The sequence below is a fragment of the Macrobrachium nipponense genome, chromosome 28 (assembly GCF_015104395.2).
Source record: "Macrobrachium nipponense isolate FS-2020 chromosome 28, ASM1510439v2, whole genome shotgun sequence".
Taxonomy (NCBI): domain Eukaryota; kingdom Metazoa; phylum Arthropoda; class Malacostraca; order Decapoda; family Palaemonidae; genus Macrobrachium; species Macrobrachium nipponense.
The window spans coordinates 32,411,045-32,434,389 of NC_087217.1; the positions used below are offsets into that span (position 1 = coordinate 32,411,045).

The 23,345-nt window shown below is 39.5% G+C and overlaps 1 protein-coding gene across 4 annotated transcripts in view; it reads right to left on the bottom strand.

The window, feature by feature from the left end:
* The window catches only part of LOC135201657 (protein diaphanous-like), a 316,869-nt gene that overhangs the window by 30,355 nt on the left and 263,169 nt on the right, over window positions 1–23,345 (bottom strand). For all 4 annotated transcript variants that reach the window (XM_064230760.1, XM_064230761.1, XM_064230763.1 and 1 more), the window contains one exon: window positions 4,481–4,565. In XM_064230760.1, coding sequence (XP_064086830.1) covers window positions 4,481–4,565 — 85 coding nt within the window. The remainder of the gene's footprint in view (window positions 1–4,480; window positions 4,566–23,345) is intronic.

Genomic DNA, 23,345 nt, shown 5'->3' on the forward strand with positions numbered 1-23,345 from the left:
TATAGATATATATAGATTATCATATATACTATAGATATATATATATATAATATATATATGAGTCTATATATATATATATATATATATATAGTATAATATCTATATATATATCAAAATATAGATATCTTATATATATCTATATATCTATATATCTATATCTAATCTTATATATATATATATATATCTATATATATATATATAATATATATATATACAATATCTATATATATATATATATCTATCTATATATCTAATATATATCTATATCTATATATATATATCTATATATATCTTATATCTATATATATATATATATATATTATATATATATATATACAGGCGGTCCCCGGGTTACGACGGGTCCGGCTTACGACGTTCCGAGGTTGCGACGATTTTTCTTAAATATTCACTGAAAAATCCGCCCTGGGTTACGACGCTTGTTCCAAGGTTACGACGCTGACGCTTCCGACGCTCCGAGTTTACGACGCTTTTAAAAAACACATACTATGATAAGATAAGAATCCTTCATAGTTTAGCACAGTCTCTCTCTCTCTCTCTCTCTCTCTCTCTCTCTCTCTCTCTCTCTCTCTCTCTCTCTCTCTTTGTATTTTCCAACAAAAATAATCACTATAATTCTCTCTCTCTCGCTCTCTCTATACTACAAAGATGTATGTATTTTAGTATGATAAATAAATGATTTACTATTTTCAAATATTAATAATAATTTATACAGCAATAATATCAATTCAATAAAGAAAATACCATAGTGAATTAGTAAGATTTTAGCTTATATCTAAAAAATTATGGAAGAATGAAGGAAATCCCAGTCTTCTTGAAGTAACTTCCAGTAACCTTTTTCAGATCCAGGTACTAAAACTGTCAGCTATATATCAAGTTCTGTGACAGCCAGGAGGGGGAAAAGCTGGGGGAGAGCTGCAGTGTTGCAATCACGTGGTCCTGACATCCCCCCCCCCCCCCCCCCTCTCTCTCTCTCTCCTCTCTCTCTCTCTCTCTCTCTCTCTCTCTCTCTCTCCTCTCTCTATCTCTCCAACCAAGATACTTGTCATACATTTGGTGTTTCTATTTCTTCCTTTTATCTCTCTCGCTCTCAGCAAAAGAATTGATAGACAAACATAATTGCACAGTCCTCTCTTTCTCTCTTCTCTGGAGAAATATATGTATTTCATGGGAGGGGGAAAAAGTTGCCTACAGACATTCATTTCAATCTATTGAAACCTAAGGAGTTATTTTTTTTTTTCTCTCTCTCTCTCTCTCTCTTGTATTTTAATGAAAATATACAGTAATTTGTGAATACACAGTGTTGCACATGAAAAAAAGTAAATTAGTGATAATTTTAGAGATACGGCCCTAAGAAAAATTGCAAATTAGTAGTGAAATTTTCCCTGTGGACATGTTTTCAAGAACGTCGTTCCGGCTTACGACGATTTTCGGGTTATGACACGTCTTAAGAACGGAACCCCCGTCGTAACCCGGGGACCCCCTGTATATACGTATATATATATATATATATATATATACGTATATATATATATAATATATATATATATATATATATATATATGTATATATATATATATATATATATATATATATATTATACAAGCGGCCCGTGGTTAATGGCGCAATCGCTTAGCGGCGAATCAGTTTTTCGGCTGTCATCAAAAATATTCATTAAAAAAATAAGGTATTTCAAGGTATTTTTAATGGCACAGTTTTCGGTTAACATCGCCGCTGGCGCCGTTATGTCTAATGAGTATACATTTGTAGAAATACGTTCAGACCCATAAAGGTTATGCAAATGATATCAACAAATTTTATGGAGGGTTATAACAAAGGTATTAGGGTAAAATATATGCCTCTGACACTGTTCTATGCCGAAAATATAGAGTTAAATAAGTGCAAATTAAGCTATGATTGTGTCCATTTATAAATGTTCATGCTTTTATGTTTAAAATGTGTATGAAAATGTATTATGTATAGGGTATTTTTATTTCTGGACAGAAATATGATACAAAGGCAACTTTTGTAACTGCCCTTCACATTATCAAGGAGAATGATTTTTCATGTTCGGTCTTGTGAGCCACCGCCTACCTCTCTTTCAAAAATATAGTTAAAAAAAAATTACAAATCTAGCAATCGATGTTTCGATTTTAAAAATGTTCAAGCTTTCATGTTTAAAATGTGTATGAAATATATCACGTATAGGGTATTTTTATTTTTGTACATAAATATGATACAAATTAAGGTAGCTTTTGTAACTACCCTCCACGTTGTCAGCGGATGTTTTTTCATGTTCGTTCTTGTCCGTCACTGTTCTGAAAAATGCAAGGTGTTACGCTACATAGATGACATAGTGACGAAAATTAGATAAGCACAGAAGGAAAAGTAAATATGCATCTTTTCCATAAATCTTTCAAAAAGTTATACATTACGTACTATCACTGTATCCAATCATATTGTACGTATTCTCATCTTGTATTATTAAATACTATGGCAAATCCAAGCCAGTATTCCACAGAGCAGCCAATGTTTTGGTTTGAAATCAACTGATGGCGAATACAAGTTTGTTTTGCCATATTTAATGTAATTTGGAGCAAATTTTCTTGCTTCTAGTTAGCATAAACTAATATCTAAATACTTGACTTATATGAGACAAGGTTATTTTTCCTTATGTGTTTTTAGGTGTAAATATTAATTGAATATGTCTTCTTGTGATTGTGGATTTTTTTTTTCTTTTTTGTTAACAGATTACGTTGGCAGCATGTTTATTGAGTAAAAAAATTAGGTGATTCCATTCGCATTTTTCCTTTATATCATTGTAATACGAATTTTATGTTATTTATCTTATATTGGCATGAAACCAACAGTAAAATGTATTCTTTCAAGCACAGTAATTTTGATTAAAATAATTTTATCACAATTTTATCTACGGTTGTGTTTGATGGTAGTATATGTTTACTAGAGTTTTATCCTTGTTGCTGATGCACGATAATGGTCATTAGCAGCTTGAACAGTTTTCTCAGTTTCAGTTATAACTAGGTTTAAATTTAACTGTATATTTCCCAATTGATATTTGATCTATATTGATCTTTAATCTATAGCGAATAAAGTTATCAAATTAAGATATCTCAGTTATATTTTAAATGACATCATTTATAACAACTACGGTAATAGTGTACTATAGTACCATGATTGAAATACAAGCCAAACGGATGTTATCCAATTCGGTTGTCCTTTGAAAAAAAAGTTGTTTCTCGTTCGGTTGTTCATGGCTTTGCATGTTTACGCTTACGCAACGAGTATAATGTTAAAACCATACTTCATCATTCTCTTTTGCTGTTTTTAGGAAGAACAGTGGAACCTCGGTCTTCATACATAATCCATTCTGGAACCTCCCACAGCGTCCAAAACGTATGAAAACCAAAGCAATTCCCATAAGGAATACTGTAAATGCAACTACAGTGGACACCCCATATTCCCGTTCTTCGGATTCGCGGACTCACATTTGTGGATATCTCTCAGGAACATTTCCTTGCATTATTCGTGGAAAATTTGCCTATTTGCGGTATTTTTCTATGAGAAATATCCACAAATTCCTGGGTTTTTTTAATCAATTTCACCATAAAATGCACTTTGTGATAAAACTATTTAAAAAACCAGGTATAAAAAATTTTAGTGGGTTTTTCTTGAATTTTAACTAACAAAATAGGAGGTTTTAAGCATTTTTATAGGGGTTCCAAATATTCGCGGGTTCCTACTATTCATGGGGGGGTCTGGTACCTATCCCCCGCGAATATGGGGGACCACTGTATATATAAATATAATTTGTTGTCTTTCACTGCCTTTACTTGTACGTTTTCACTCTGTACCTCCAAAAATCTCTGTAAAAAACTTTTAAAAAAACCACATGCGAGGTATGTACTAGCAATGGTTGTGTACACTTAAAAATATATTTTACATTACGTATGTCCTTGTCCAAAGCCTAGGTGTACATGTTGTACATGTTTTGGTGCATTAAATTTTTGTTCCTACTATTGATTTCATAACTGTTCTCTTCCAGTTTACCTTTTTCCTTTACTTTTCATTTAACTATCCTTCCACTACATAGTATGTGCTTACTTTGTTTGACCTTATAATTATAAAAATTTTACAGACATTATCGGAGGTATGGAGTGAAAAAAGTACAAGACAATGAAAGACAACACAAATATCCATATAAATGTATGCATGTATGTGTATAGTATATCTCAAATATGTAAAAAGTTCTGTATGCTTTACTTTTCCCCCTTTATACTTGTTTAGGGATTGCTCTAAAATAAAACTGGTTAACTGTATGTATTATCAAACTATGGTACCAGACTCTACTCTTCTGATAAGCAGGTCTTCTCTTGTCTTTACAGATCTGGTTTTAATTTGCTTTCCAATACAGTACCTTGATTTATTTAAAAAAAATACTTACAGCTTAATATCTTTGTTACTAGTTGGCGACTGTGCGGTTAAACCTGTACGCGAACGACTCCGATTCAATTGGGCTCTTCTCTCGGCTGCAAAAGAAAGTTACAATTAACTAACATTAGAGTGTCCTTCCAGCTAAAGCAATAAAGAAATCATCAGTGATGAATTGATAAATGGATGAGAACATATATCTTATAGACCAGTTTTAATATAAACTATTTAAATAAATCACACCATACAGTAATTTACTACAAATGTATAACAACTCACAAAACTTAAAATAGCAAAAAACATGCCAAATTTTATGAGCTATAAACAAAGCGATATTCAGTACAGAGTTTAAAGCAGTGTATTGACAAATAAGTACATAAAAAATTAACTCTCACATATAACTTGACAAAAAAAAAAAACAATGGTAGGAAAAACTTAAATATCTTGTAAAAAATTTATTTTTAAAATTCCATATCTCTCCTTATATATATATATAAAAAAAAACAAATTGCCCATGCTGTAGTCTAAAAAAATACATGAACTTAATAACCACTCTTCTAAAGTGACTAAAGATTAGAACCTCATAATAAAGGCATTTTTCATTAATTTTCGTGATATATTACTATCTAACTAGTGTCAAATTTGTACAAAAGGCTGCAAAAATGTGCTCTACAATCCAACAACTATTTTAAATCCTTGATGTACTATGAAATTAAGATGCTAATGTGAATAGTTACATAAGGCAAAAGATACTAACAACTACAAATTGTCTTAAAACAGCAATCATCTAAACATTTTGTGAAAAATACTCAAGAAGAAAATGAAAAAACTCATAGAGGATGGGGAAATGTTTATGCATATCACACTAATAACCTATATGTACAATATCCTGACCTATTACAAATATGACTATTGTTTCCCATATAATACCATGTTTTCCTTCTTGCCAAAGAGTCACAGGTTGTTGATAAGCAGTTGGGTACAAAACTATAGAGTACCAAGAGAGGATAGGAACACTTTTGCTACAATAATTCAAGAGAACTTTTAGATTCATACTTTGTGTGAACATTATAAATTTCCTTTGCACATAAAATACAGTGGTCTCCCGCTAGACTGAGGTTTAAGTATGTACTTTGTGTTTTTTTTCTGTGAAACATATCCCCAAATATATTGCAGGGAAATTCACTACCTTGTGGATTTTTTCACAGGGCAATATTCACTAATTACTGTATCTTAATTTCATTTTTGTGACCGAGTACATTTTTCAAGATAAATAAATTTACTAATTTTCAAATATTAATATTCATGAATATTAATGTAAACAGCCAAATAACAATCAAATGTTAAAGTAAAATCCCTTAATATGGAGTTATTGTCATGTAATATGTACTGAATAAAAAAAAAAAAAAAAACCATGTTCATATCCCCCTCTCTCTTTCCATGACGAAATGCTATTGTTTGAAGGGGTGGGAAGTAGCCAATGACAGTTAAGCTTGTAGCTAATGCTTTGTATGTACTACTGCAATAGTGTATGAGTTATCTCTCTCTCTCTCTCTCTCTCTCTAAAATTAGAGAGAATTTTTATGCCTATAATAATAATAACAACAACATAATAATAACAATTCCTTGAGTATTCCCCATTTTAGTTTACAGTGGGTATTAAGTTTCTTACATAAAATGCAAATGAATACAAAACTTCTTCAAATGATAGCATAAAAATCAATTTTAACCTATATGGTGCCTTTTATAGAAACTTACTCTAAAACTGTACAAATTTACTCTGGGAAATTATTTACAGTTTAAAGCAGTAAATCTACTAAATGTAAGTTTATTTGTTTTGTAAGATAAATAAATGATTTACTAATTTTGAAATAATATTAATGTAAACAGCAAATTCTTAATTCATTAAAGAAAATAAAGTGAATTAGTAAGATTTTAGCTAAATACTAAATGTTTTCCCTCATCTTTTTCCCAGTTTCCTCTATCGAAGTGGGAGGACGTACCTGTCAGGATATGTCAACTATCTTGACATTACTGACCACAAGGGTAGAGAGTGTTGCCGTCTTTGTGGTCAAGATACACAGACATATTAGAAAGGGAGAGGAGTTTACAGAAAGATATATATATTATATACCAGGTGTTTCAAAATTAGAGGGGCCAACCCCCTCCACAAAACAAATGGAAAGTTATAAAGTTTTCTGCTGTAGCCTATCTCCAAGTACATTATCTTAAGTTTCTATTAAGCGATTTTTCATTTTACATTTCTTGTACTTTCAGACTAAGTGTCGGAGTTAGACACAGCCATGGCTAACGACTTGGAGGAAATCAGATGGATTGACCGAATCCGGGCTATAACCTTCAGAGAGGCCAGGGATGCTGGCGCATCCTTCATTTCACGTTCCTGGATAGCTAAATACATTAAAAGAGATGAATCCTATGTTAAAAGAAACTGGAATAAAAATCCATATGGCTGCCATCGTGAAAAGAGTGAGAATCTTGGAAGGCCTGAAGTCCTTTCTCAGGAGTCAAAAGACATCATAGCTGAGGCAGTGGCTAGACCAAGAAAGTCTTTAGGTAAATTGGCACTTGAACTAGAAACTAAAAGGGGAAAGAAGAGAATTATAGTGCTGTATATTGCGAGTTGAAAAAATCTGATATCAAGCCATTTCATGTTATCAGCAAACCCAACATCACTCAGCAGCAGAGAGAAGACTGTGCATGGTTTTGTGGTTCATTTCTTAAAGATTGGGATGAAGCTGACTTTCCCCATGTTGCTGCATCAGATGAATTCTTCATTTATACAGTCTGGAAGACAAATAATGAAAATGACATCATTTGGGCTGCAAAGTTGGATAATGTCAGTGATGACCTGCGCTATCACAAGTTGTGAAATTTCCTGAATGTTTGGAAATTTTTCTCTGTTTCACAGCCGAACAGTTAATGTGGATCATCAAAGAAAAAGGGCAGTCATGGAATGGCAAATACTTCAGAGAAACTGTGTTTACTGGTGGAGTATTTCCTTTCCTCAAAGATCCTGAAAATGTGTTATCTGTTGAAGAAGTCACATTTTTGCATGATAAGGCAACATGTTTCAAAGCTCTTCAGACACAGGAGCTGCTTCAAAACAGTGGTATCAATTTCTTCTCGTCAAGCAAATTTCCAGGTAGCTCCCCTGACCTTAGGTGTGTGTGAAAACATTGATAGTATCTTAAAGGATCGTGTTGAAGTGTGCACAGTGAACTCTGATGGTATACCAAGCCTCGACAACCTGCGAAGAGAGGTAACCAAAGTGCTCAGGGAAATGGAGTTTGAGTCTCAGCTTTTTTGCAATTTGCTGAAATCATACCCCTCAAGAATGCAGGCTGTCGTACAGGCAGATGGAGGCCACACAAAATATTAAATACTTAGAGAGAAACTTAAATAAATACCTGTTCTGAATTACTTAGTTTTTATCCATATCAATTTTAGTTTATGCTGTAGAGGGGGGGGGGGGGGGGGGGGGGGTGGGGGGGGGGGGCTCTAATTTTGAAACACACAATACTGTGTTATTGACATTTTCAGTTGTTTACCTCATGTAAGGAACTCGTTCACCCCTTTCTCTCTCTCTCTCTCTCTCTCTCTCTCTCTCTCTCTCTCTCTCTCTCTCTCTCTCTCTCTCTCTCTCTCTCTCTCTCTCTCTCTCTCTCTCTCTCTGTTACTGGCTGGAAGGGCTAGAAGCAGTGAATCACTAAGCAGAGTATAAATAAAGGATATGTTACCTCAATGCTGATTGGCTTGTAGCATGACACACTCTTAGTTACAGAGAAGGACTACTATTTGAGGGAGTTTCACATTTTTTATGATTCTCTCTCTCTCTCTCTCTCTCTCTCTCTCTCTCTCTCTCTCTCTCTCTCTCTCTCTCCTCTCTCTCTCTCTCTCTCAGTTTTCACAAATATGTATCTGTGAGCCATATCTTTTTAAGGATAAAAATTTAAGTTGACTTTGAAATGATAAAGTGTTTTATAGGATGATAATTTTAGGTGTACGTATTTTAAATGTTTCATAGGATAATAATTTTAGGTATATTTTTATTTGAACTATTAAAAATAAACAGTTTAAGCATTTTAGTTTAATTCATGTTCTCAGTTCACCCCCCCCCCCCCTCTCTCTCTCTCTCTCTCTCTTCTCTCTCTCCTCTCCCTCTCTCTCTCTCTCTCTCTCTCTCTCTCTCTCTCTCTCTCTCTCCCATGATGACAGCTATTGTCTGGAAGAAGCTAATCACACAGAAGGGTATTACATATGTAACCATTTAGAGGGGGTTCCAATATAGTTTGGAATTTTGGTAATTGCGGGGGGTTGTGATCTCTAACCCCCCGTGAATATGGGAAGTCAACTGTATATTAACATTATTTTCTATTCATCTGTAATTTGTTCAAAATCAATTCCACTGCAAACTTAAAATGTTCCTTTTCCAAAATTGTATATAATCAGTACCACAAGCATAGCCCAACCTCCACAAATTCACCTTTGTATGTATTCTTTAAATAAAGATTGCATGAACTTTGATACCATAATCAGTTTCTCATTATGAAGACAAATATTTGGAGAGGGGGGTTAAGAAAAGGGATTTTGACAAAGGAAAAATCTATTTCTGGGGGAAGACCTGTGTCGCCCAGTGAAAAGTCCCTGTAGCTCACTTTTCCAAGTATAAATAGATCCTAAATATACCGGAGAAAAAAGCTAGCATGGTTATGTTGAAGTTACTACCTTCAGCTCGATCACCCCAAGGGCGTCTGTATAGCAATAGCGCGAGTGGAAGCCACTACCAACAGGTCTTCTTGCCAATTAGAGGATTCCTTTCAAAATCCCACGGCAAGAGCCGTTGCAACAGTTACCCCTCTCACCTTCCGCTCGCACTCGCTACTACTACTACATGCCCGCCATCTTCATTCCTGGAATAGACAGCCAAGCTTGGACTGGCTAAGGGTGGGAATAGAAGAAGGGATGGGTTCACCGGGCGACAAAGGTCTTCCCCCAGAAATAGATTTTTCCTTTGTCAAAATCCCATTTCTGGGTTCGACCTGTCTGCCGGTGAAAAAGTATCATAGAATTGCTATCCAAGCTTAAAAGATACCAAACAAATATATAAAGGGGATAATGAAACCTAAGTTTCACTTAGGAATAAATTTAATGTGCCGTAATAGAGCGGACAACTTACTTACTAATTATAATTAGGGCTTAAAGTAGAGCTTAAAACTAGTAATAAAAATAATATAATAGAATGGTATCTGAAGCAATATGCAATAGATTATGTACAGACAGGTTAGTGATACCAATATGGTCTCAATGCTATGTACAAGTTCCAGTGACGGGATGGCAACAACCCAGCCCGGCCTGGAGGAGAGAGGGTTGGCAGGGAATACGAGTGAGGCAGGTAGGAAGGAGAGAGTATTAAGAGAAAGGGATTGACAAAAAGGGGCTAAGGAAAGGAGTTGATAAGACTCGGTTATTCAGGGGAGACTATGCTCCCTGCAGCCACTGTTGAGAATTTAAGGGCCTCTTTAAGTTCTTTAGATAGTGGCGTTTAAATACTGCAGGAGATTTCCAACCCGTATATTTCTTCAGGTCTTCGAAATTCATATTGTGAAAATAGTTAATGGAGGTAGCCAGTGCCCGGATGTCATGGACGTGTGGGACTGAATCCGGGTTGGCCTGTTTAATATAGTAGAGTATTTGTTGTCTAATACCCTTAAGAGAAATCGTACCACCTTTCTCTCTAATGAAAAGGGGGCCTGAAGTTCTTTCAGAAGTCCTGGCCAGATAGGATTTAAGAGTAACTACAGGACACAATGATGCGTCCTGTGTCAGAGGAATAATCTTCCATGGGGCCCTAATCTTCCATGGAGCCCTAATCTTCCATGGAGCCCATCTGTTTTGTGGGTCCTTGTCCTTAGCCAAGAACTTCCGATATGGGGATAGTAATACTTCACCCGATGGGAGGAATTCAACATGATCTGGATTTCTAGAGAGAGCCGAGAGTTCAGATATTCTGGTACCTGAAGCCAGGGTCATTAATAATAAGGTCTTTGTGAGAAGGGTTATATAAGAGCATGACTCATTGTCAGTGTCTGAGGCTAATTCAAGTACATCATTCAAAAACCAGGAGACCGTTTGAGGGCGGTCTATTGGTTTCAGGCGCGCACATGCTCTTGGAATCGAAGACAAGTATGAATCTGACAAGGTAATGTTGAAGCCAAGCTGAAAAATCTTCCTTAAGGCCGATTTGATCGTAGTAATGGTATTAGTGGCTAGGCCCTTCTCAAATAGAGTTCTAAAGAACGATATTGCCAGGTTTGTAGTCATATTTTGAGCATCTGAATCTTTTAGAAAATTGGCCAACTTCTTTACTGCTGAATCATACAGCCTGAGTGTTGATTCTCTTTTATCTGATTCTATGAATAAGATGTTCAGTAGATCAATACTAGCGTCCTTTTTGGGCAGCAAACTTCATGAAGTCCATAAAGTTAGGGCACTCAGAATTTTTGAGGAAGCTGACACAGTCTGAGTTTGTACTACCTGTGTCAGCTCTGGACGGGGAATCCGTTTGGGCTGGAGATTCAGTTCTAGAAGAAGCGGAAACCAGTTGCTCTTTGGCCAGTTGGGAGCCACCAATGCTACCTGTCCCGTGAAAGATCTTAGCTTGTGCAGGACCTTCAACAGAATATTCACTGGTGGAAACAGGTAAATCTTCTGCCAAATGTTCCAATTTATGGACATCGCATCTGTGGCGTAAGCTAGAGGGTCCAGGCTGGGTGCCACGTAACATGGTAGTTTGTGATTGGATTCCGTGGCGAATAAGTCTACTTGAAGGTCCGGGGTTTGATTGCAAATCCCCCGGAACAACTTTTGGTCCAGGGACCACTCCGACTCCAGCGGAGTTGTCCTGGAAAGGGCGCCTGCGATAACATTTCTTACTCCTGCCAGGTGAGTTGCTGACAAGTGCCACTGCTTTTTCGTTACTAACGAAAATATCGCAAACATGACGTGATTTAGTTTGCTTGACCTGGAGCCCCCCCTGTTTATGCAGTGGACTACTACTGAACTGTCTGAGACTATTCTTATAGTGTTAGGAAAACGGCCATCACTTCTAGAACATTGATGTGGAACTGGCGGAACATATCCAACCTCGTTCCCTGGACTTTCTTGTGTTGCGAATAGCCTCCCCAGCCGCTCAGAGCTGCATCCGAGTGGATAGTTAAGAGACGGCAGAGGGAATTGCAGTGGTACTGACTTGGCCAGGTTGTGGCATTCCGTCCATGGACGGAGCCTTTTTGTTAAAATGGATGGAATTACCGAGATTTTGTCCCTGAGATTGATGTTGGCTCTCTTCCTCCAGACTCGATTGATATCGTTCAATCTGGCTTTCAACAGGACGTCCTTCACTGACGCAAACTGTAGCAAACCTAGGATTCTCTCTTGGGTACGTCGAGAAGCCTTTTTGTTCTTGAGGAACTGTTTCGTAGCCTTCGCTATCTCCTTGACCTTCTTGGATGGTAGAGATAGTTTGTGCTTGTTTAGGTCCCATTGGATTCCCAGCCATTGAAAGCAGGAAGCCGGAACGAGCCGGAATTTTTCCTTGTTTATCTGGAAACTCAGAAATTTCAAGAATTTTATTACTTTGGCTGTTGCTTTGCGGCACTCGTTGACGCTGGCTGCCCAAATGAGCCAATCGTCTAGATAGGCTACTAACATTACCCCTTGGGTTCTTAGTTCCTGAACTATCGTCTCTCCTAATTTGGTAAATACTCTGGGCGCAATGTTGAGCCCGAACGGCATGACTCTGAATGAGTAAGCCTGTTTTCCTAGTTTGAAGACTAGGTACAGAGAGAACTTCCTTGCTATTGGAACATGATAGTAAGCGTCTGTAAGATCTATAGAGGTGGTGACGGCCCCACGGGGAAGTAAGGTTTGCACCTGCGAGACGGTCAGCATGCGAAACCTGTCGCAATGAATGTATGAGTTGAGACGGGACAACTCCAGAATCACTCTTCTTTTGTCCGAGCCCTTCTTTGGGACACTGAACAGACGTCTTTGAAACTTTAGGCGTTTTACTTTCTTTATAGCCTTCTTCTACAGGAGATCTTTGGTTTAGTCTATAAGGTCCGCCGTTGACATCTGATAAAAACTGATTGGCGGAGGGGGCCCTTTCTCCCATTTCCACCCCAGACCTTTTGAGACTATACTGTGGGCCCATGGACTGAAGGTCCAATGGTCCCGGAAGAGATATAATCTCCCTCCCACCTGCGGGCTCTCACTGGCTGGGCTGCAGGTCTGCTACCTCTACCTCCACAGAAGCCTCTACCCCTTGGTCCGCCTCGTAGCCGCGAGCCACCTCTGGCCCTGCTACTTCTGGCATGCCTATTGTAGCTGCGAAATAGATCCCGCGCTTTATAGGCGGAGTTGAAGGCTGGGGAGGTCATTATGGCTGTGGAGGTTGAAGGCTGTTGAGCCGGCGGAGTTTGTACTAAGACAAACTGTTGCCACGGTTGAGCCTTAGATGTTGAAGGCTTACCAACCTGGGATACTGGAACCGCTTGCACGACCGCCTGAGGGCAGGAGGCCTGGTAGGGATTAAATCTCCTTGGCCTCTTCTTGGGTCTGGTTTGGTGTCCGGGGCCCCTCAAACTTCCGTTTGAAAGGGAGTCCCCAACGGACCCGAAGACTCTGCTTGGCTCTGGATGCCTCATGAAAGAAGCTGTTGACTTCGTCTTTCGGGAATAAATTCTCTCCCCATATTGATGACTTTTATGAGCCTATTAGGCTCGTGCCTTATAGAGGCACCCGCCAGGACGTGCTTCCTGCATGCTCGTCTCGCCATCACGAAGTCGTACAGGTCCGTCTGGAAAGTCTGTAGAGCTTTCGTCAGGACCCGGAACAACTGTTCGTCAGTGCATGTTGATGCTACCAACTCTGTCACTGCTGATGCTACCAACTCCGCAGCAGTGACGGAGTTGATAGATCTTCATATCCTAGTCTGGTCCTTGCCTCGAATTCCGCTTTGACCAAGTGGTCCGGAATCCTAGGTAGCTTCTCAGAGAATAGGGTGGAAGCGCAATCCGGGTCAAGTTTACCTGCTGTAAATGTAGCTGGAGCGTCGTTCCAAAACTCCATACCTGTGGGGAAGAGTAGAGAGGTAGCCTCTGTCTCTTTTAGCACTGGTTGGGGCTTATCCTCCGCCGCCGCTTCCAAAGTTATTTCCGCCACCTTGGATGTATAGGGCGACGGAACTCCATTTGGAGTCACAAACATGGTAAAGCTACCTCACAAACATGGTAAAGCTACCTTTATGTGGCGTTAGTTTAGTATTAACGCAACCCCAGTCGGAGAGGGTGCAAACCCAAACAGCTTGAGCTTGGTCCCTAGGGAAGATCACTGTCTCTCCTTCGGGACCTTGTCTACTCTGACTAGCGCATGTTCTGCTAGTCTGACAAAACCAGGGAATGGGAATTGGAGACCCGGCGAGAAGAGCTCTAAGTCCTCCAGCGGACGGGTTCCGCACCCTTCAATTGTCAACTTCCCATCCGAGAATAGGGCATGCAATGCTAACCGCCACGGATTGTTATTGTCAAATGGCGGTAGCTTTGACGCATCCGGCACTGTCATAGATAACGCCGGGGTTCTGGAGTGGAGAAATCCAGTCAACATCTCCTCCAGGGGCCTGATCCTCTCAGTCAGAGACATTATTGCCTGGCTGGAGGTATCTGAGCCCGAGGCGAGTCATATCGACTCAAGCCTCTCATCAACCACATCCCTAACCTTCGTCATTAGAAGGTTAGCGAAGGCCTCTGGTCAAATCCGGACTCCATCGCCTTGGATTTGGCGGATTTAGCTCTCGACCCCTTAGGAGGGGGAGAATCCTTGGCATCAGGCGACTTGGCGGTAGAAGTAGGGGTGGGCTTAGAGAAGCCCAGGAAAGAAGAGGAAGAAGGAGTAGGACTTAGGAGACTACTTGCCTCACTTACCTCCCCACCTACCTCCTCCTCAGTGGCCATTGGTTCCAGATGAATGCTGATGGCTGCCACCTCTTCCGCCATCAAGTCCTCCTGATCCTCCGGGATGGGCATTGTCGCCACGCAGATGGCTTCTATGATTGGGGCGGCAACGTGCGACGGAACAGCCGTCGCAGCCATGGCCCCCTTGTACAGAAGGGAGCACAATCCTGCATCCAGGATGTACGGCTGTCCCGCCGGTGCATTCTTCCCGAATCCAGAGACCCATCCTCTCAGTGCCACCCTTGCCTCATGCCGGGCGTCCAAGGCAGCCTGTCAGAGAGGAAATCAAAATGATATTCCACTTGGGGAATAGTATCTATAATAAACTTTCTAAGTTATTATAACAGAAATTTCATGTCAATGAATCAGCAAAGATACTTACCTGCTCATCAGTAAGAAGAGACACCATCTCGTAGCAGACGGTGCACACGTCCGGATGCCAGACCATGTAGCGCTCGAGTTGCACGGCGCAATTCGCGTGCGAGCGGTAGGCTACATGGCCGTAGGGCTTGCCGAGGGAAGCGGAGCACCCTTCCGCTTGGCAATGGACCATCTGTAAGTTGAAAATCTCTTATGAGTATCAGGCCAAGGGGCCGGAGTTACTCCGACGAGAGCATGCACCTTAACCTAGATATTGGTTCAAGACTTACTCACTAATGATTTCAACTCACTGAATGAATAAAGAAATTCTTTGGGTGTATTTGCCTGCTCACGATTCCGTCCTTGGAACGTAGATGTAAGTCCAGTATGTGGGATCTGAGATCCGCCGGACCGGAGAAGAGGAAGGACCTAATCTCTGTTACGGTCGGCTGAATCAGAACGCTACGCATTATCGTAGTCGAGTACCTGACCCATCCACCGTCCCCACTGGAGCGGGGAACGACACAAGGACGGAAACTGAGCCACGGCAACTTAGTGCAACACTCCGGCAGCGGATATGAGGGTGAGTCACACTCCGTCGGTACCTTAAAGGTCCAGAGATATCTACAGTGTAGTCCCCAAAGCTTAGCCTACTCAAAGTCTCATTTCTCATTGCCCTAAGTAATGCTGGCAGAACGGGCTGAAGCGGCGGATCAGGGGAAGGTAATTCCTCTATCTGAACCTGCACGCCTCTAGTGGGGGGAGCGTAACTCCTAGCCCGAATCCGTAATCGGAGGACAACTGGAGGGAGAGACCACTGAGTGGCGGAGCTGTATAATTGTACAATCTGGAGCGATGTCCGCCGGCTGGTGCGATACTAGACCGCTATAAGGCCGGCGGAGCTATTCACTCGGAGACATAAGGGATTACATATAATACCTGCTAGCACCGTAGCGCAGACAGGGGGAGAGGCATAAAGGGTACAAGGGTAGGGACACCTAGCCTACCTTCCAAGACCTAGCCTAGGCTTGGTCGGTTAAGCTAGGGAGGGAAGCAACTCTTCCAACCTCTTAGTGATATGAAAATCATCAACGTGCATAAATCAAGAATCTATCTGGTTCGTATTAACAATAACTCATGCATGTCTCACACTGGGAGAGAGAGAGAGAGAGAGAGGAGAGAGAGAGAGAGAGAGAGAGAGAGAAGAGAGAGAGAGAGAGGACTCTCTCTTCTCCCGTGATAAATTCGATAGGCTACTAGTAGCCTAACAATTTCAAATATACAATATGATAAAATTACGTAGATAGGCACGAACACGCTCTTGAGAAATTGGGGGGGGGGGGGGGGGGGAGAGAGAGAGAGAGAGAGGCTAAAATATAAACTAATCAACCTTTCTTTAAACCCCAGAGGACGTCATGAGCGCGTTAGGCCTTACTCCGAACCAATCCTAACTCGGTCGGTTAATAACTAAGCACGTAATAGACAGCTACTATGAAAATACATCACTGATGACTGTACTGTATATAAAAATGGACATAATTTAAAATTAGAAGGGAAATAATGTGTAACAAAACCACACGCGTTCTGATGATGCTCCCAAAATGGCGGATAAGCCAACGGCGCCCTCAATACGTTTTCTGAGGGGCTGAAGGCAAAAATGGGATGCACCATAATTGTATGAGTTACGAAAACACAAATTGGAGTACTCAACTTAGATGAAGGAGGAAGTTCCACAAACAACATCGCTAAGTCAAACGAAATACCACGGGAGCTGTAACTAAACACGTGTACACGCACAAAGGCTAATTACAAGAATGAAGATGGCGGGCATGTAGTAGTAGTAGTAGTAGTAGAGTGAGAGCGGAAGGTGAGAGGGGTAACCGTTGTAACAGCTCTCGCCGTGGGAGGGATTTTGAAAGGAATCCTCTAATTGGCAAGAAGACCTGTTGGTAGTGGCTTCCACTCGCCCTAGTGCTATACCAACGCCCTTGGGGTGATCGAGCTGAAGGTAGTAACTTCAGCATAACCATGCTAGCTTTTTTCTCTGGTATATTTAGGATCTATTTATACTTGGAAAAGTGAGCTACAGGGACTTTTCACTGGCAGACACAGGTCAAACCCAGAAATAATACTTTCTAAACTCCATTGCTTCAAATCAACTACTGGGTTTGAGTTTCCTTTTATTTGAAAAAAATCAAGCTTAAGGAATTGGAAACTGTACCAAAGCTGAGACAGGTTCATATTTTAAACTAATAGAGGGAGGTCATGGATTCATTCACCAATCAATCAAGTTTGCCAGCAAACATAATTGTGGTAGGGATGACGATTTTCTTATAAAACTCTGTTCGGCACTAATTATGTGGTGACATCCCTTACATGTAGGGTAAGATGTAGACATCAGGGAGTCAGTTCTTATCTAATAATGAAATGAACTTATGAACAGTTAGTTGATAGTTTTTCACTGTTGTCAGGTGCAATTATTTTCTCAATTATATACATGGATTTCTCAATTATATACATGGACAGTTCTTGGACTGACCACTGTACCCACGGGCCCCAAAATACTACATTAGGATTTTGGTTTTTCATATATTTTTGTCTTACTAATACATATGGCTGAGTTTCATTCAATTTTTTTGAGGTGGTGATGCACTTCCAAGAGACCTATTATTACATGTTTTATTACATCTTTGAAAATTGAATCTTATCAATTATGGTTCCCAATATGGGATTCAACATGAATCAAGGTTAATTTCGGAATCTTATTTTTATTTATTTTCATATCTAAGGTTTTTAATCTTACATGTAACAGAATTACCTGAAGGGGAAGTCCTCAGAATTTTCCATTTCTTTGCTGTAGTCATCATCAACATATGCATTAAATTTTGTGTGTGACTAAACATGAATTAATAGTATTTGCCTATGCAATTTCTCGTGCCTACCACAAAACTGCATTCAAAAGATGGATGAACCCCTCTGTAGCAGGCCAACATAGGGTTTATACTTGCAATGCTCCTAGTGCCTTAAAAAGTTGTCATCTTTTCAGACTGGACCCTGCACTAAGAGCAGAGCTCTACTTCATGCTTTCACTCTATACGCGAGGAGGAATGCTGTCCAACCTCAACCCCATACTCCTTCACATTCTAAGATAAGTCTCAGAAATATATTCAAGGCTGTACAGAGGTTGTCATTTAAAGAGCAATCCTGTATGGGGAGGGAGCTAAAAATGAAGTAGGTAAAAGATAAAAAGGCCTAGCTTATTTCATTTGGAACAACTACAGGCAGTCCCCAGTTATTGGCACCCTTAGTTATCCGCGATCTGGTTTTATGGGGCTTGTCTAGCGATGAAAATTAGCAATTTATGGCACTGATATGCGCAGATTTCTTCTTATCAGTGCTAATAATCGGGTATTGGCGCCAATACATACCCAGCAGAGGCACCGATGTCTGGTTATCAGTGTCAACATCCGGTAATTGACAATTTTTGCTTATCATCATGCCGTTGAGTAGGACAGGATAGGATAAAAGATTAGTTTAACTAGACCTCTGAGCCTAACAAAGGCTCTTCTCAGGCTGGTTCCAACGAATTAACCTGAGATATATTAGAGATCTGATAGACACTACCCAGTCTGATACAGAAACATATGAAATTGTTGGAGTAATAGTGCATGCTAATTTAGCGGCAGAATCTGCATTTTCATTCCTTCAATTTCCTACGTGTGCTGGAATCTAACAGATTTTTATTGATAATCCGGACTGGATTATCAATAAAAAGTTCTTGGACTGACCACTGTACCCACGGGCCCCAAAATACTACATTAGGATTTTGGTTTTTTCATATATTTTTGTCTTACTAATACATATGGCTGAGTTTCATTCAATTTTTTTGAGGTGGTGATGCACTTCCAAGAGACCTATTATACATGTTTTATTACATCTTTGAAAATTGAATCTTATCAATTATGGTTCCCAATATGGGATTCAACATGAATCAAGGTTAATTTCGGAATCTTATTTTTATTTATTTTCATATCTAAGGTTTTTAATCTTACATGTAACAGAATTACCTGAAGGGGAAGTCCTCAGAATTTTCCATTTCTTTGCTGTAGTCATCATCAACATATGCATTAAATTTTGTGTGTGACTAAACATGAATTAATAGTATTTGCCTATGCAATTTCTCGTGCCTACCACAAAACTGCATTCAAAAGATGGATGAACCCCTCTGTAGCAGGCCAACATAGGGTTTATACTTGCAATGCTCCTAGTGCCTTAAAAAGTTGTCATCTTTTCAGACTGGACCCTGCACTAAGAGCAGAGCTCTACTTCATGCTTTCACTCTATACGCGAGGAGGAATGCTGTCCAACCTCAACCCCATACTCCTTCACATTCTAAGATAAGTCTCAGAAATATATTCAAGGCTGTACAGAGGTTGTCATTTAAAGAGCAATCCTGTATGGGGAGGGAGCTAAAAATGAAGTAGGTAAAAGATAAAAAGGCCTAGCTTATTTCATTTGGAACAACTACAGGCAGTCCCCAGTTATTGGCACCCTTAGTTATCCGCGATCTGGTTTTATGGGGCTTGTCTAGCGATGAAAATTAGCAATTTATGGCACTGATATGCGCAGATTTCTTCTTATCAGTGCTAATAATCGGGTATTGGCGCCAATACATACCCAGCAGAGGCACCGATGTCTGGTTATCAGTGTCAACATCCGGTAATTGACAATTTTTGCTTATCATCATGCCGTTGAGTAGGACAGGATAGGATAAAAGATTAGTTTAACTAGACCTCTGAGCCTAACAAAGGCTCTTCTCAGGCTGGTTCCAACGAATTAACCTGAGATATATTAGAGATCTGATAGACACTACCCAGTCTGATACAGAAACATATGAAATTGTTGGAGTAATAGTGCATGCTAATTTAGCGGCAGAATCTGCATTTTCATTCCTTCAATTTCCTACGTGTGCTGGAATCTAACAGATTTTTATTGATAATCCGGACTGGAGAAGTACATGAATTTTTATTTGGATTCCATGGACAAGTTGATTTGTAAATTTGTACTGGTTTATAGCATCAATAGCACTATATGAGTCGCTGAAAATTATTGAAGAGATTGTTCACCTCTCAGATATCAACATGTGCTACTTGTATGGCTGAGAGTTCTGCATCAAATACAGATGATATTAAAGGAAGACATACTTTGATTAATTTATCACTTGAGAAAGCTGAAGAACTAACTCCAGTATTGCTTTTTGAGCCTTCTGTATATATCATGAACTGGTTTCCCTTTTTTCGAATGTGCTCTAGAGTATGTTGGTGATACATCTCAATTATTCATATTTTGCTTAGGAACATATGACAAAGAGGTACATATTTTTATTCATTTATGAATCCAAGGTGGTATATGCTTTATTGTTGGACGAAAAATTGGTGTTATATTATGAGAGTTCATTAGGTATTTGACTTTTTGGGAAGGAGCTAGCACCATAACATTCAATCTAAGGATTAAAATTCAGGAAGCAGGCAGCTGCAGAAGATGATCCTGCTTGTAGAGAAAGGCCCCTACATAGTGTTATTAAGTTGCGGTGATGCCTCAAAAGTAGTATGCCTGCCTCTGCTAACAGGGAATTTATTGGGGATGATTGGAATGCACCAGTACACAAACATTCTCCTTCGTGATGCAATGCATCAAGAGTTTTTAATGTTGTTTCAGATGCTGAAGAATATATGGGACAGCAGTAATCTATTTACAGAAAAAACTGATGTTCTATATAACATTAGCATGATGTTATGTCATGCTCCCCATGTACAGTGGGTTAGTTTCTTTAAGAGGGCAAGGGCTTTTATACCATTGGCTTTAATGTACTTGATGTGTGCGGAACCAGTTCGTAAAAATACACAATTAATTATTTACACCACCTCTATCAGTTTTAGCCATTTCCACTTAAGCCTTAGTTCTAACAGAACAACGCAAGGCTTAACTTTTATCTATGAGATCTATGACTAAAATAGATCTAGGTAGTACTTTACACTTAAAATCATTCTTGACCATAAAGAAGACTGAAAAAGGTTAGAATAACATTACATATATTATATACCACCTTAGTTGACAAAGCCTGTAAGTAGTTCACTCTCTTTTGGCAGTAGCGACAGAGGAAACTAGTGTTTTAACAGCCATGGATGCTGCTCTCAAAGGTTCAAAGGATGGAAGAAACAAACATTCTAACTCTACGAGCTTGGAGTTTCTTACAACTTAAGATATGCACTTTCAAAGGACCTAATCACCTCTTGTAAATCCATAATATATTACAAGTCCATATTTATGCCTGAGAACTGAGGACAACACTGATCTATAGTCCTTCATGACAGGGATAGATAAATTCTTAGTAAATCTATGGTATCTAAAAACTTAAAGTTTTGTCTAGAGGTTTGGGTGCAAGAAATTCATTTAGACTGACACCAGAACCAATGTACTGATCACAGATACTGATACAGCTGGTTAGGTGACCATTTCCCTGGCTTGTGAAAAGGCTTAGTAGACTCTTAGAATTGAAAACTTCCTATGTGATCAGCAAACCTTCTGGAGGTTTTGATGAAATTTCTGATCATAAAGCTGTTTGAACAGGTCTTCTCTGCTGGGCAGGTGCCTGGAAAAATCTGACATAAGTCTCAGAAGCTGTAAAAACCAGCCCCTTTGTGGCCACCAATGGGCTACCAGAAACATCCTACATTTCCGAGTGGATCTTTACTTGCTTATTACTTGTCCATTGAGTTTCCCAATAGTGTCCATAGTCACTTGCCTACTTCTACATTCATGAACAAATCCATGTGAAGAATTTGGTTTTTCCTACTCAATAGATCTTACCTCAATCGAACTGTAGTACCTAATAAGATCTCTCTTGCATCTGTCTGTCTTGTTCAAAACAAACTACTCCAACTCCAACCCTACTAGAGCCTTCCATACTGCCAGCAGTGATGTGGAGGGAGGCACTTCTTTGACCAGTGTCCTAACAGTGCCAGACTTCTCAACACAGCTCCCCAACCTTGGCTGGAGGCACTTCTTTGACCAGTGTTCTGACAATGCCAGACCTCTCAACACAGCTCCCCAACCTTGGCTGGAACCATCTGAAGGTCTGGGTTCTGGTTCCCAAGGGGCATTTCAAACAAGATTTCTAGTCCTTCACCTCCTGATTCACTTCTACCAAAGTTAAATCAGGGTGAGTTGCATAATCAACTGTTCTTTAAATGAAACTGCAAAGGTCTCATCCGCAGTCTTGCCAAAGGTACAAATTTTTCTTTCAAGGGCCATGTGTCCGAACAGACTTAGCCACTACCAGACAAGAACAGGCCTTGACGATCCCCATTCTGTCACAAATGGGAAAAGAATGTCAACCTATTTCTGAGCTGAAGAAACCTGAAAAGAACATAATCTACCTCAATTCATACAAAAACGAGTCAACTGTGCCAGAATCAGTTCAGACTGTGGAAGGTTGACTACTGTGCCTTACCTACTTACTTCTCGTGCCCTCAGAATAAGCCAATCATCCAAGTACATGATAATTCACACTTTAATTCTTCTAAGCACAACCATCTCAAAACTGAGGTGAAAACCCTCATGAATACTTGGGGAGTGGTACTCGTTCCGAAACACTGAGTTTGCAACTGATACGTACTCTACTTTGTCAAATACAGACACTTCTTGGATTCCACATTAACAGGAATGTGGAAGCAGACATCCTTGAATCTTTTGAAATCATTTACTCATTCTTCTAAATGGCTGAAATAAAAAGCTAGATGACTGATGAGAGTCTTGGAAGCTTCACAAACTTATTCAGCTTTCAGACCAAGTACTCGCCTCCAAACAATGACTTTTTTTGTAGTGGCTGAACTTCCTCTTGCAAATCACTTAATTTCTCCAAGTTGTGCAAATAAGCCTGGAAGCCTATTGGGTCTAAAGAAAGAGGCAGACTTCTCGTGAATGGAATCACATAAGGCTCCTTCACGCTCCTTCACTACCTGTACTACTCATGGATCTGCATCTAATTTGTTCCAGGTAAAAAATTTATCAATCTGGCACCTACCTGAAATTGAAAGCTTAATTCTTCACTTTTTTACTACAGTTTTTCTATGAGTGAAAGGTCTTCTTTCTCAGAGAAGGCATGGAAGGACTATGTAGTGAAAGGTCTTCTTTCTCAGAGAAGGCATGGAAGGACTATGATGAAAATCCTCTACTGAATCTCTACACTATGGGAGAAAATAAGGAGAAAATAACTTCCCTTGGTTAGAAGTCTTCATCCCATGGTTACAAGATTGAACAAATCAAGTACATATTCTTCATTTAGGATATACTATCTGCATCAATATCTTTCACAATGTCCAAATCAAAAAGTGTTGTATGGTTCAAATTGTCAAAAATTAAGACTGCATCCAACTTGGAGAAACCTTCCTGAAAAGCAGATTACGGGCAGTCCCCACTTACCAG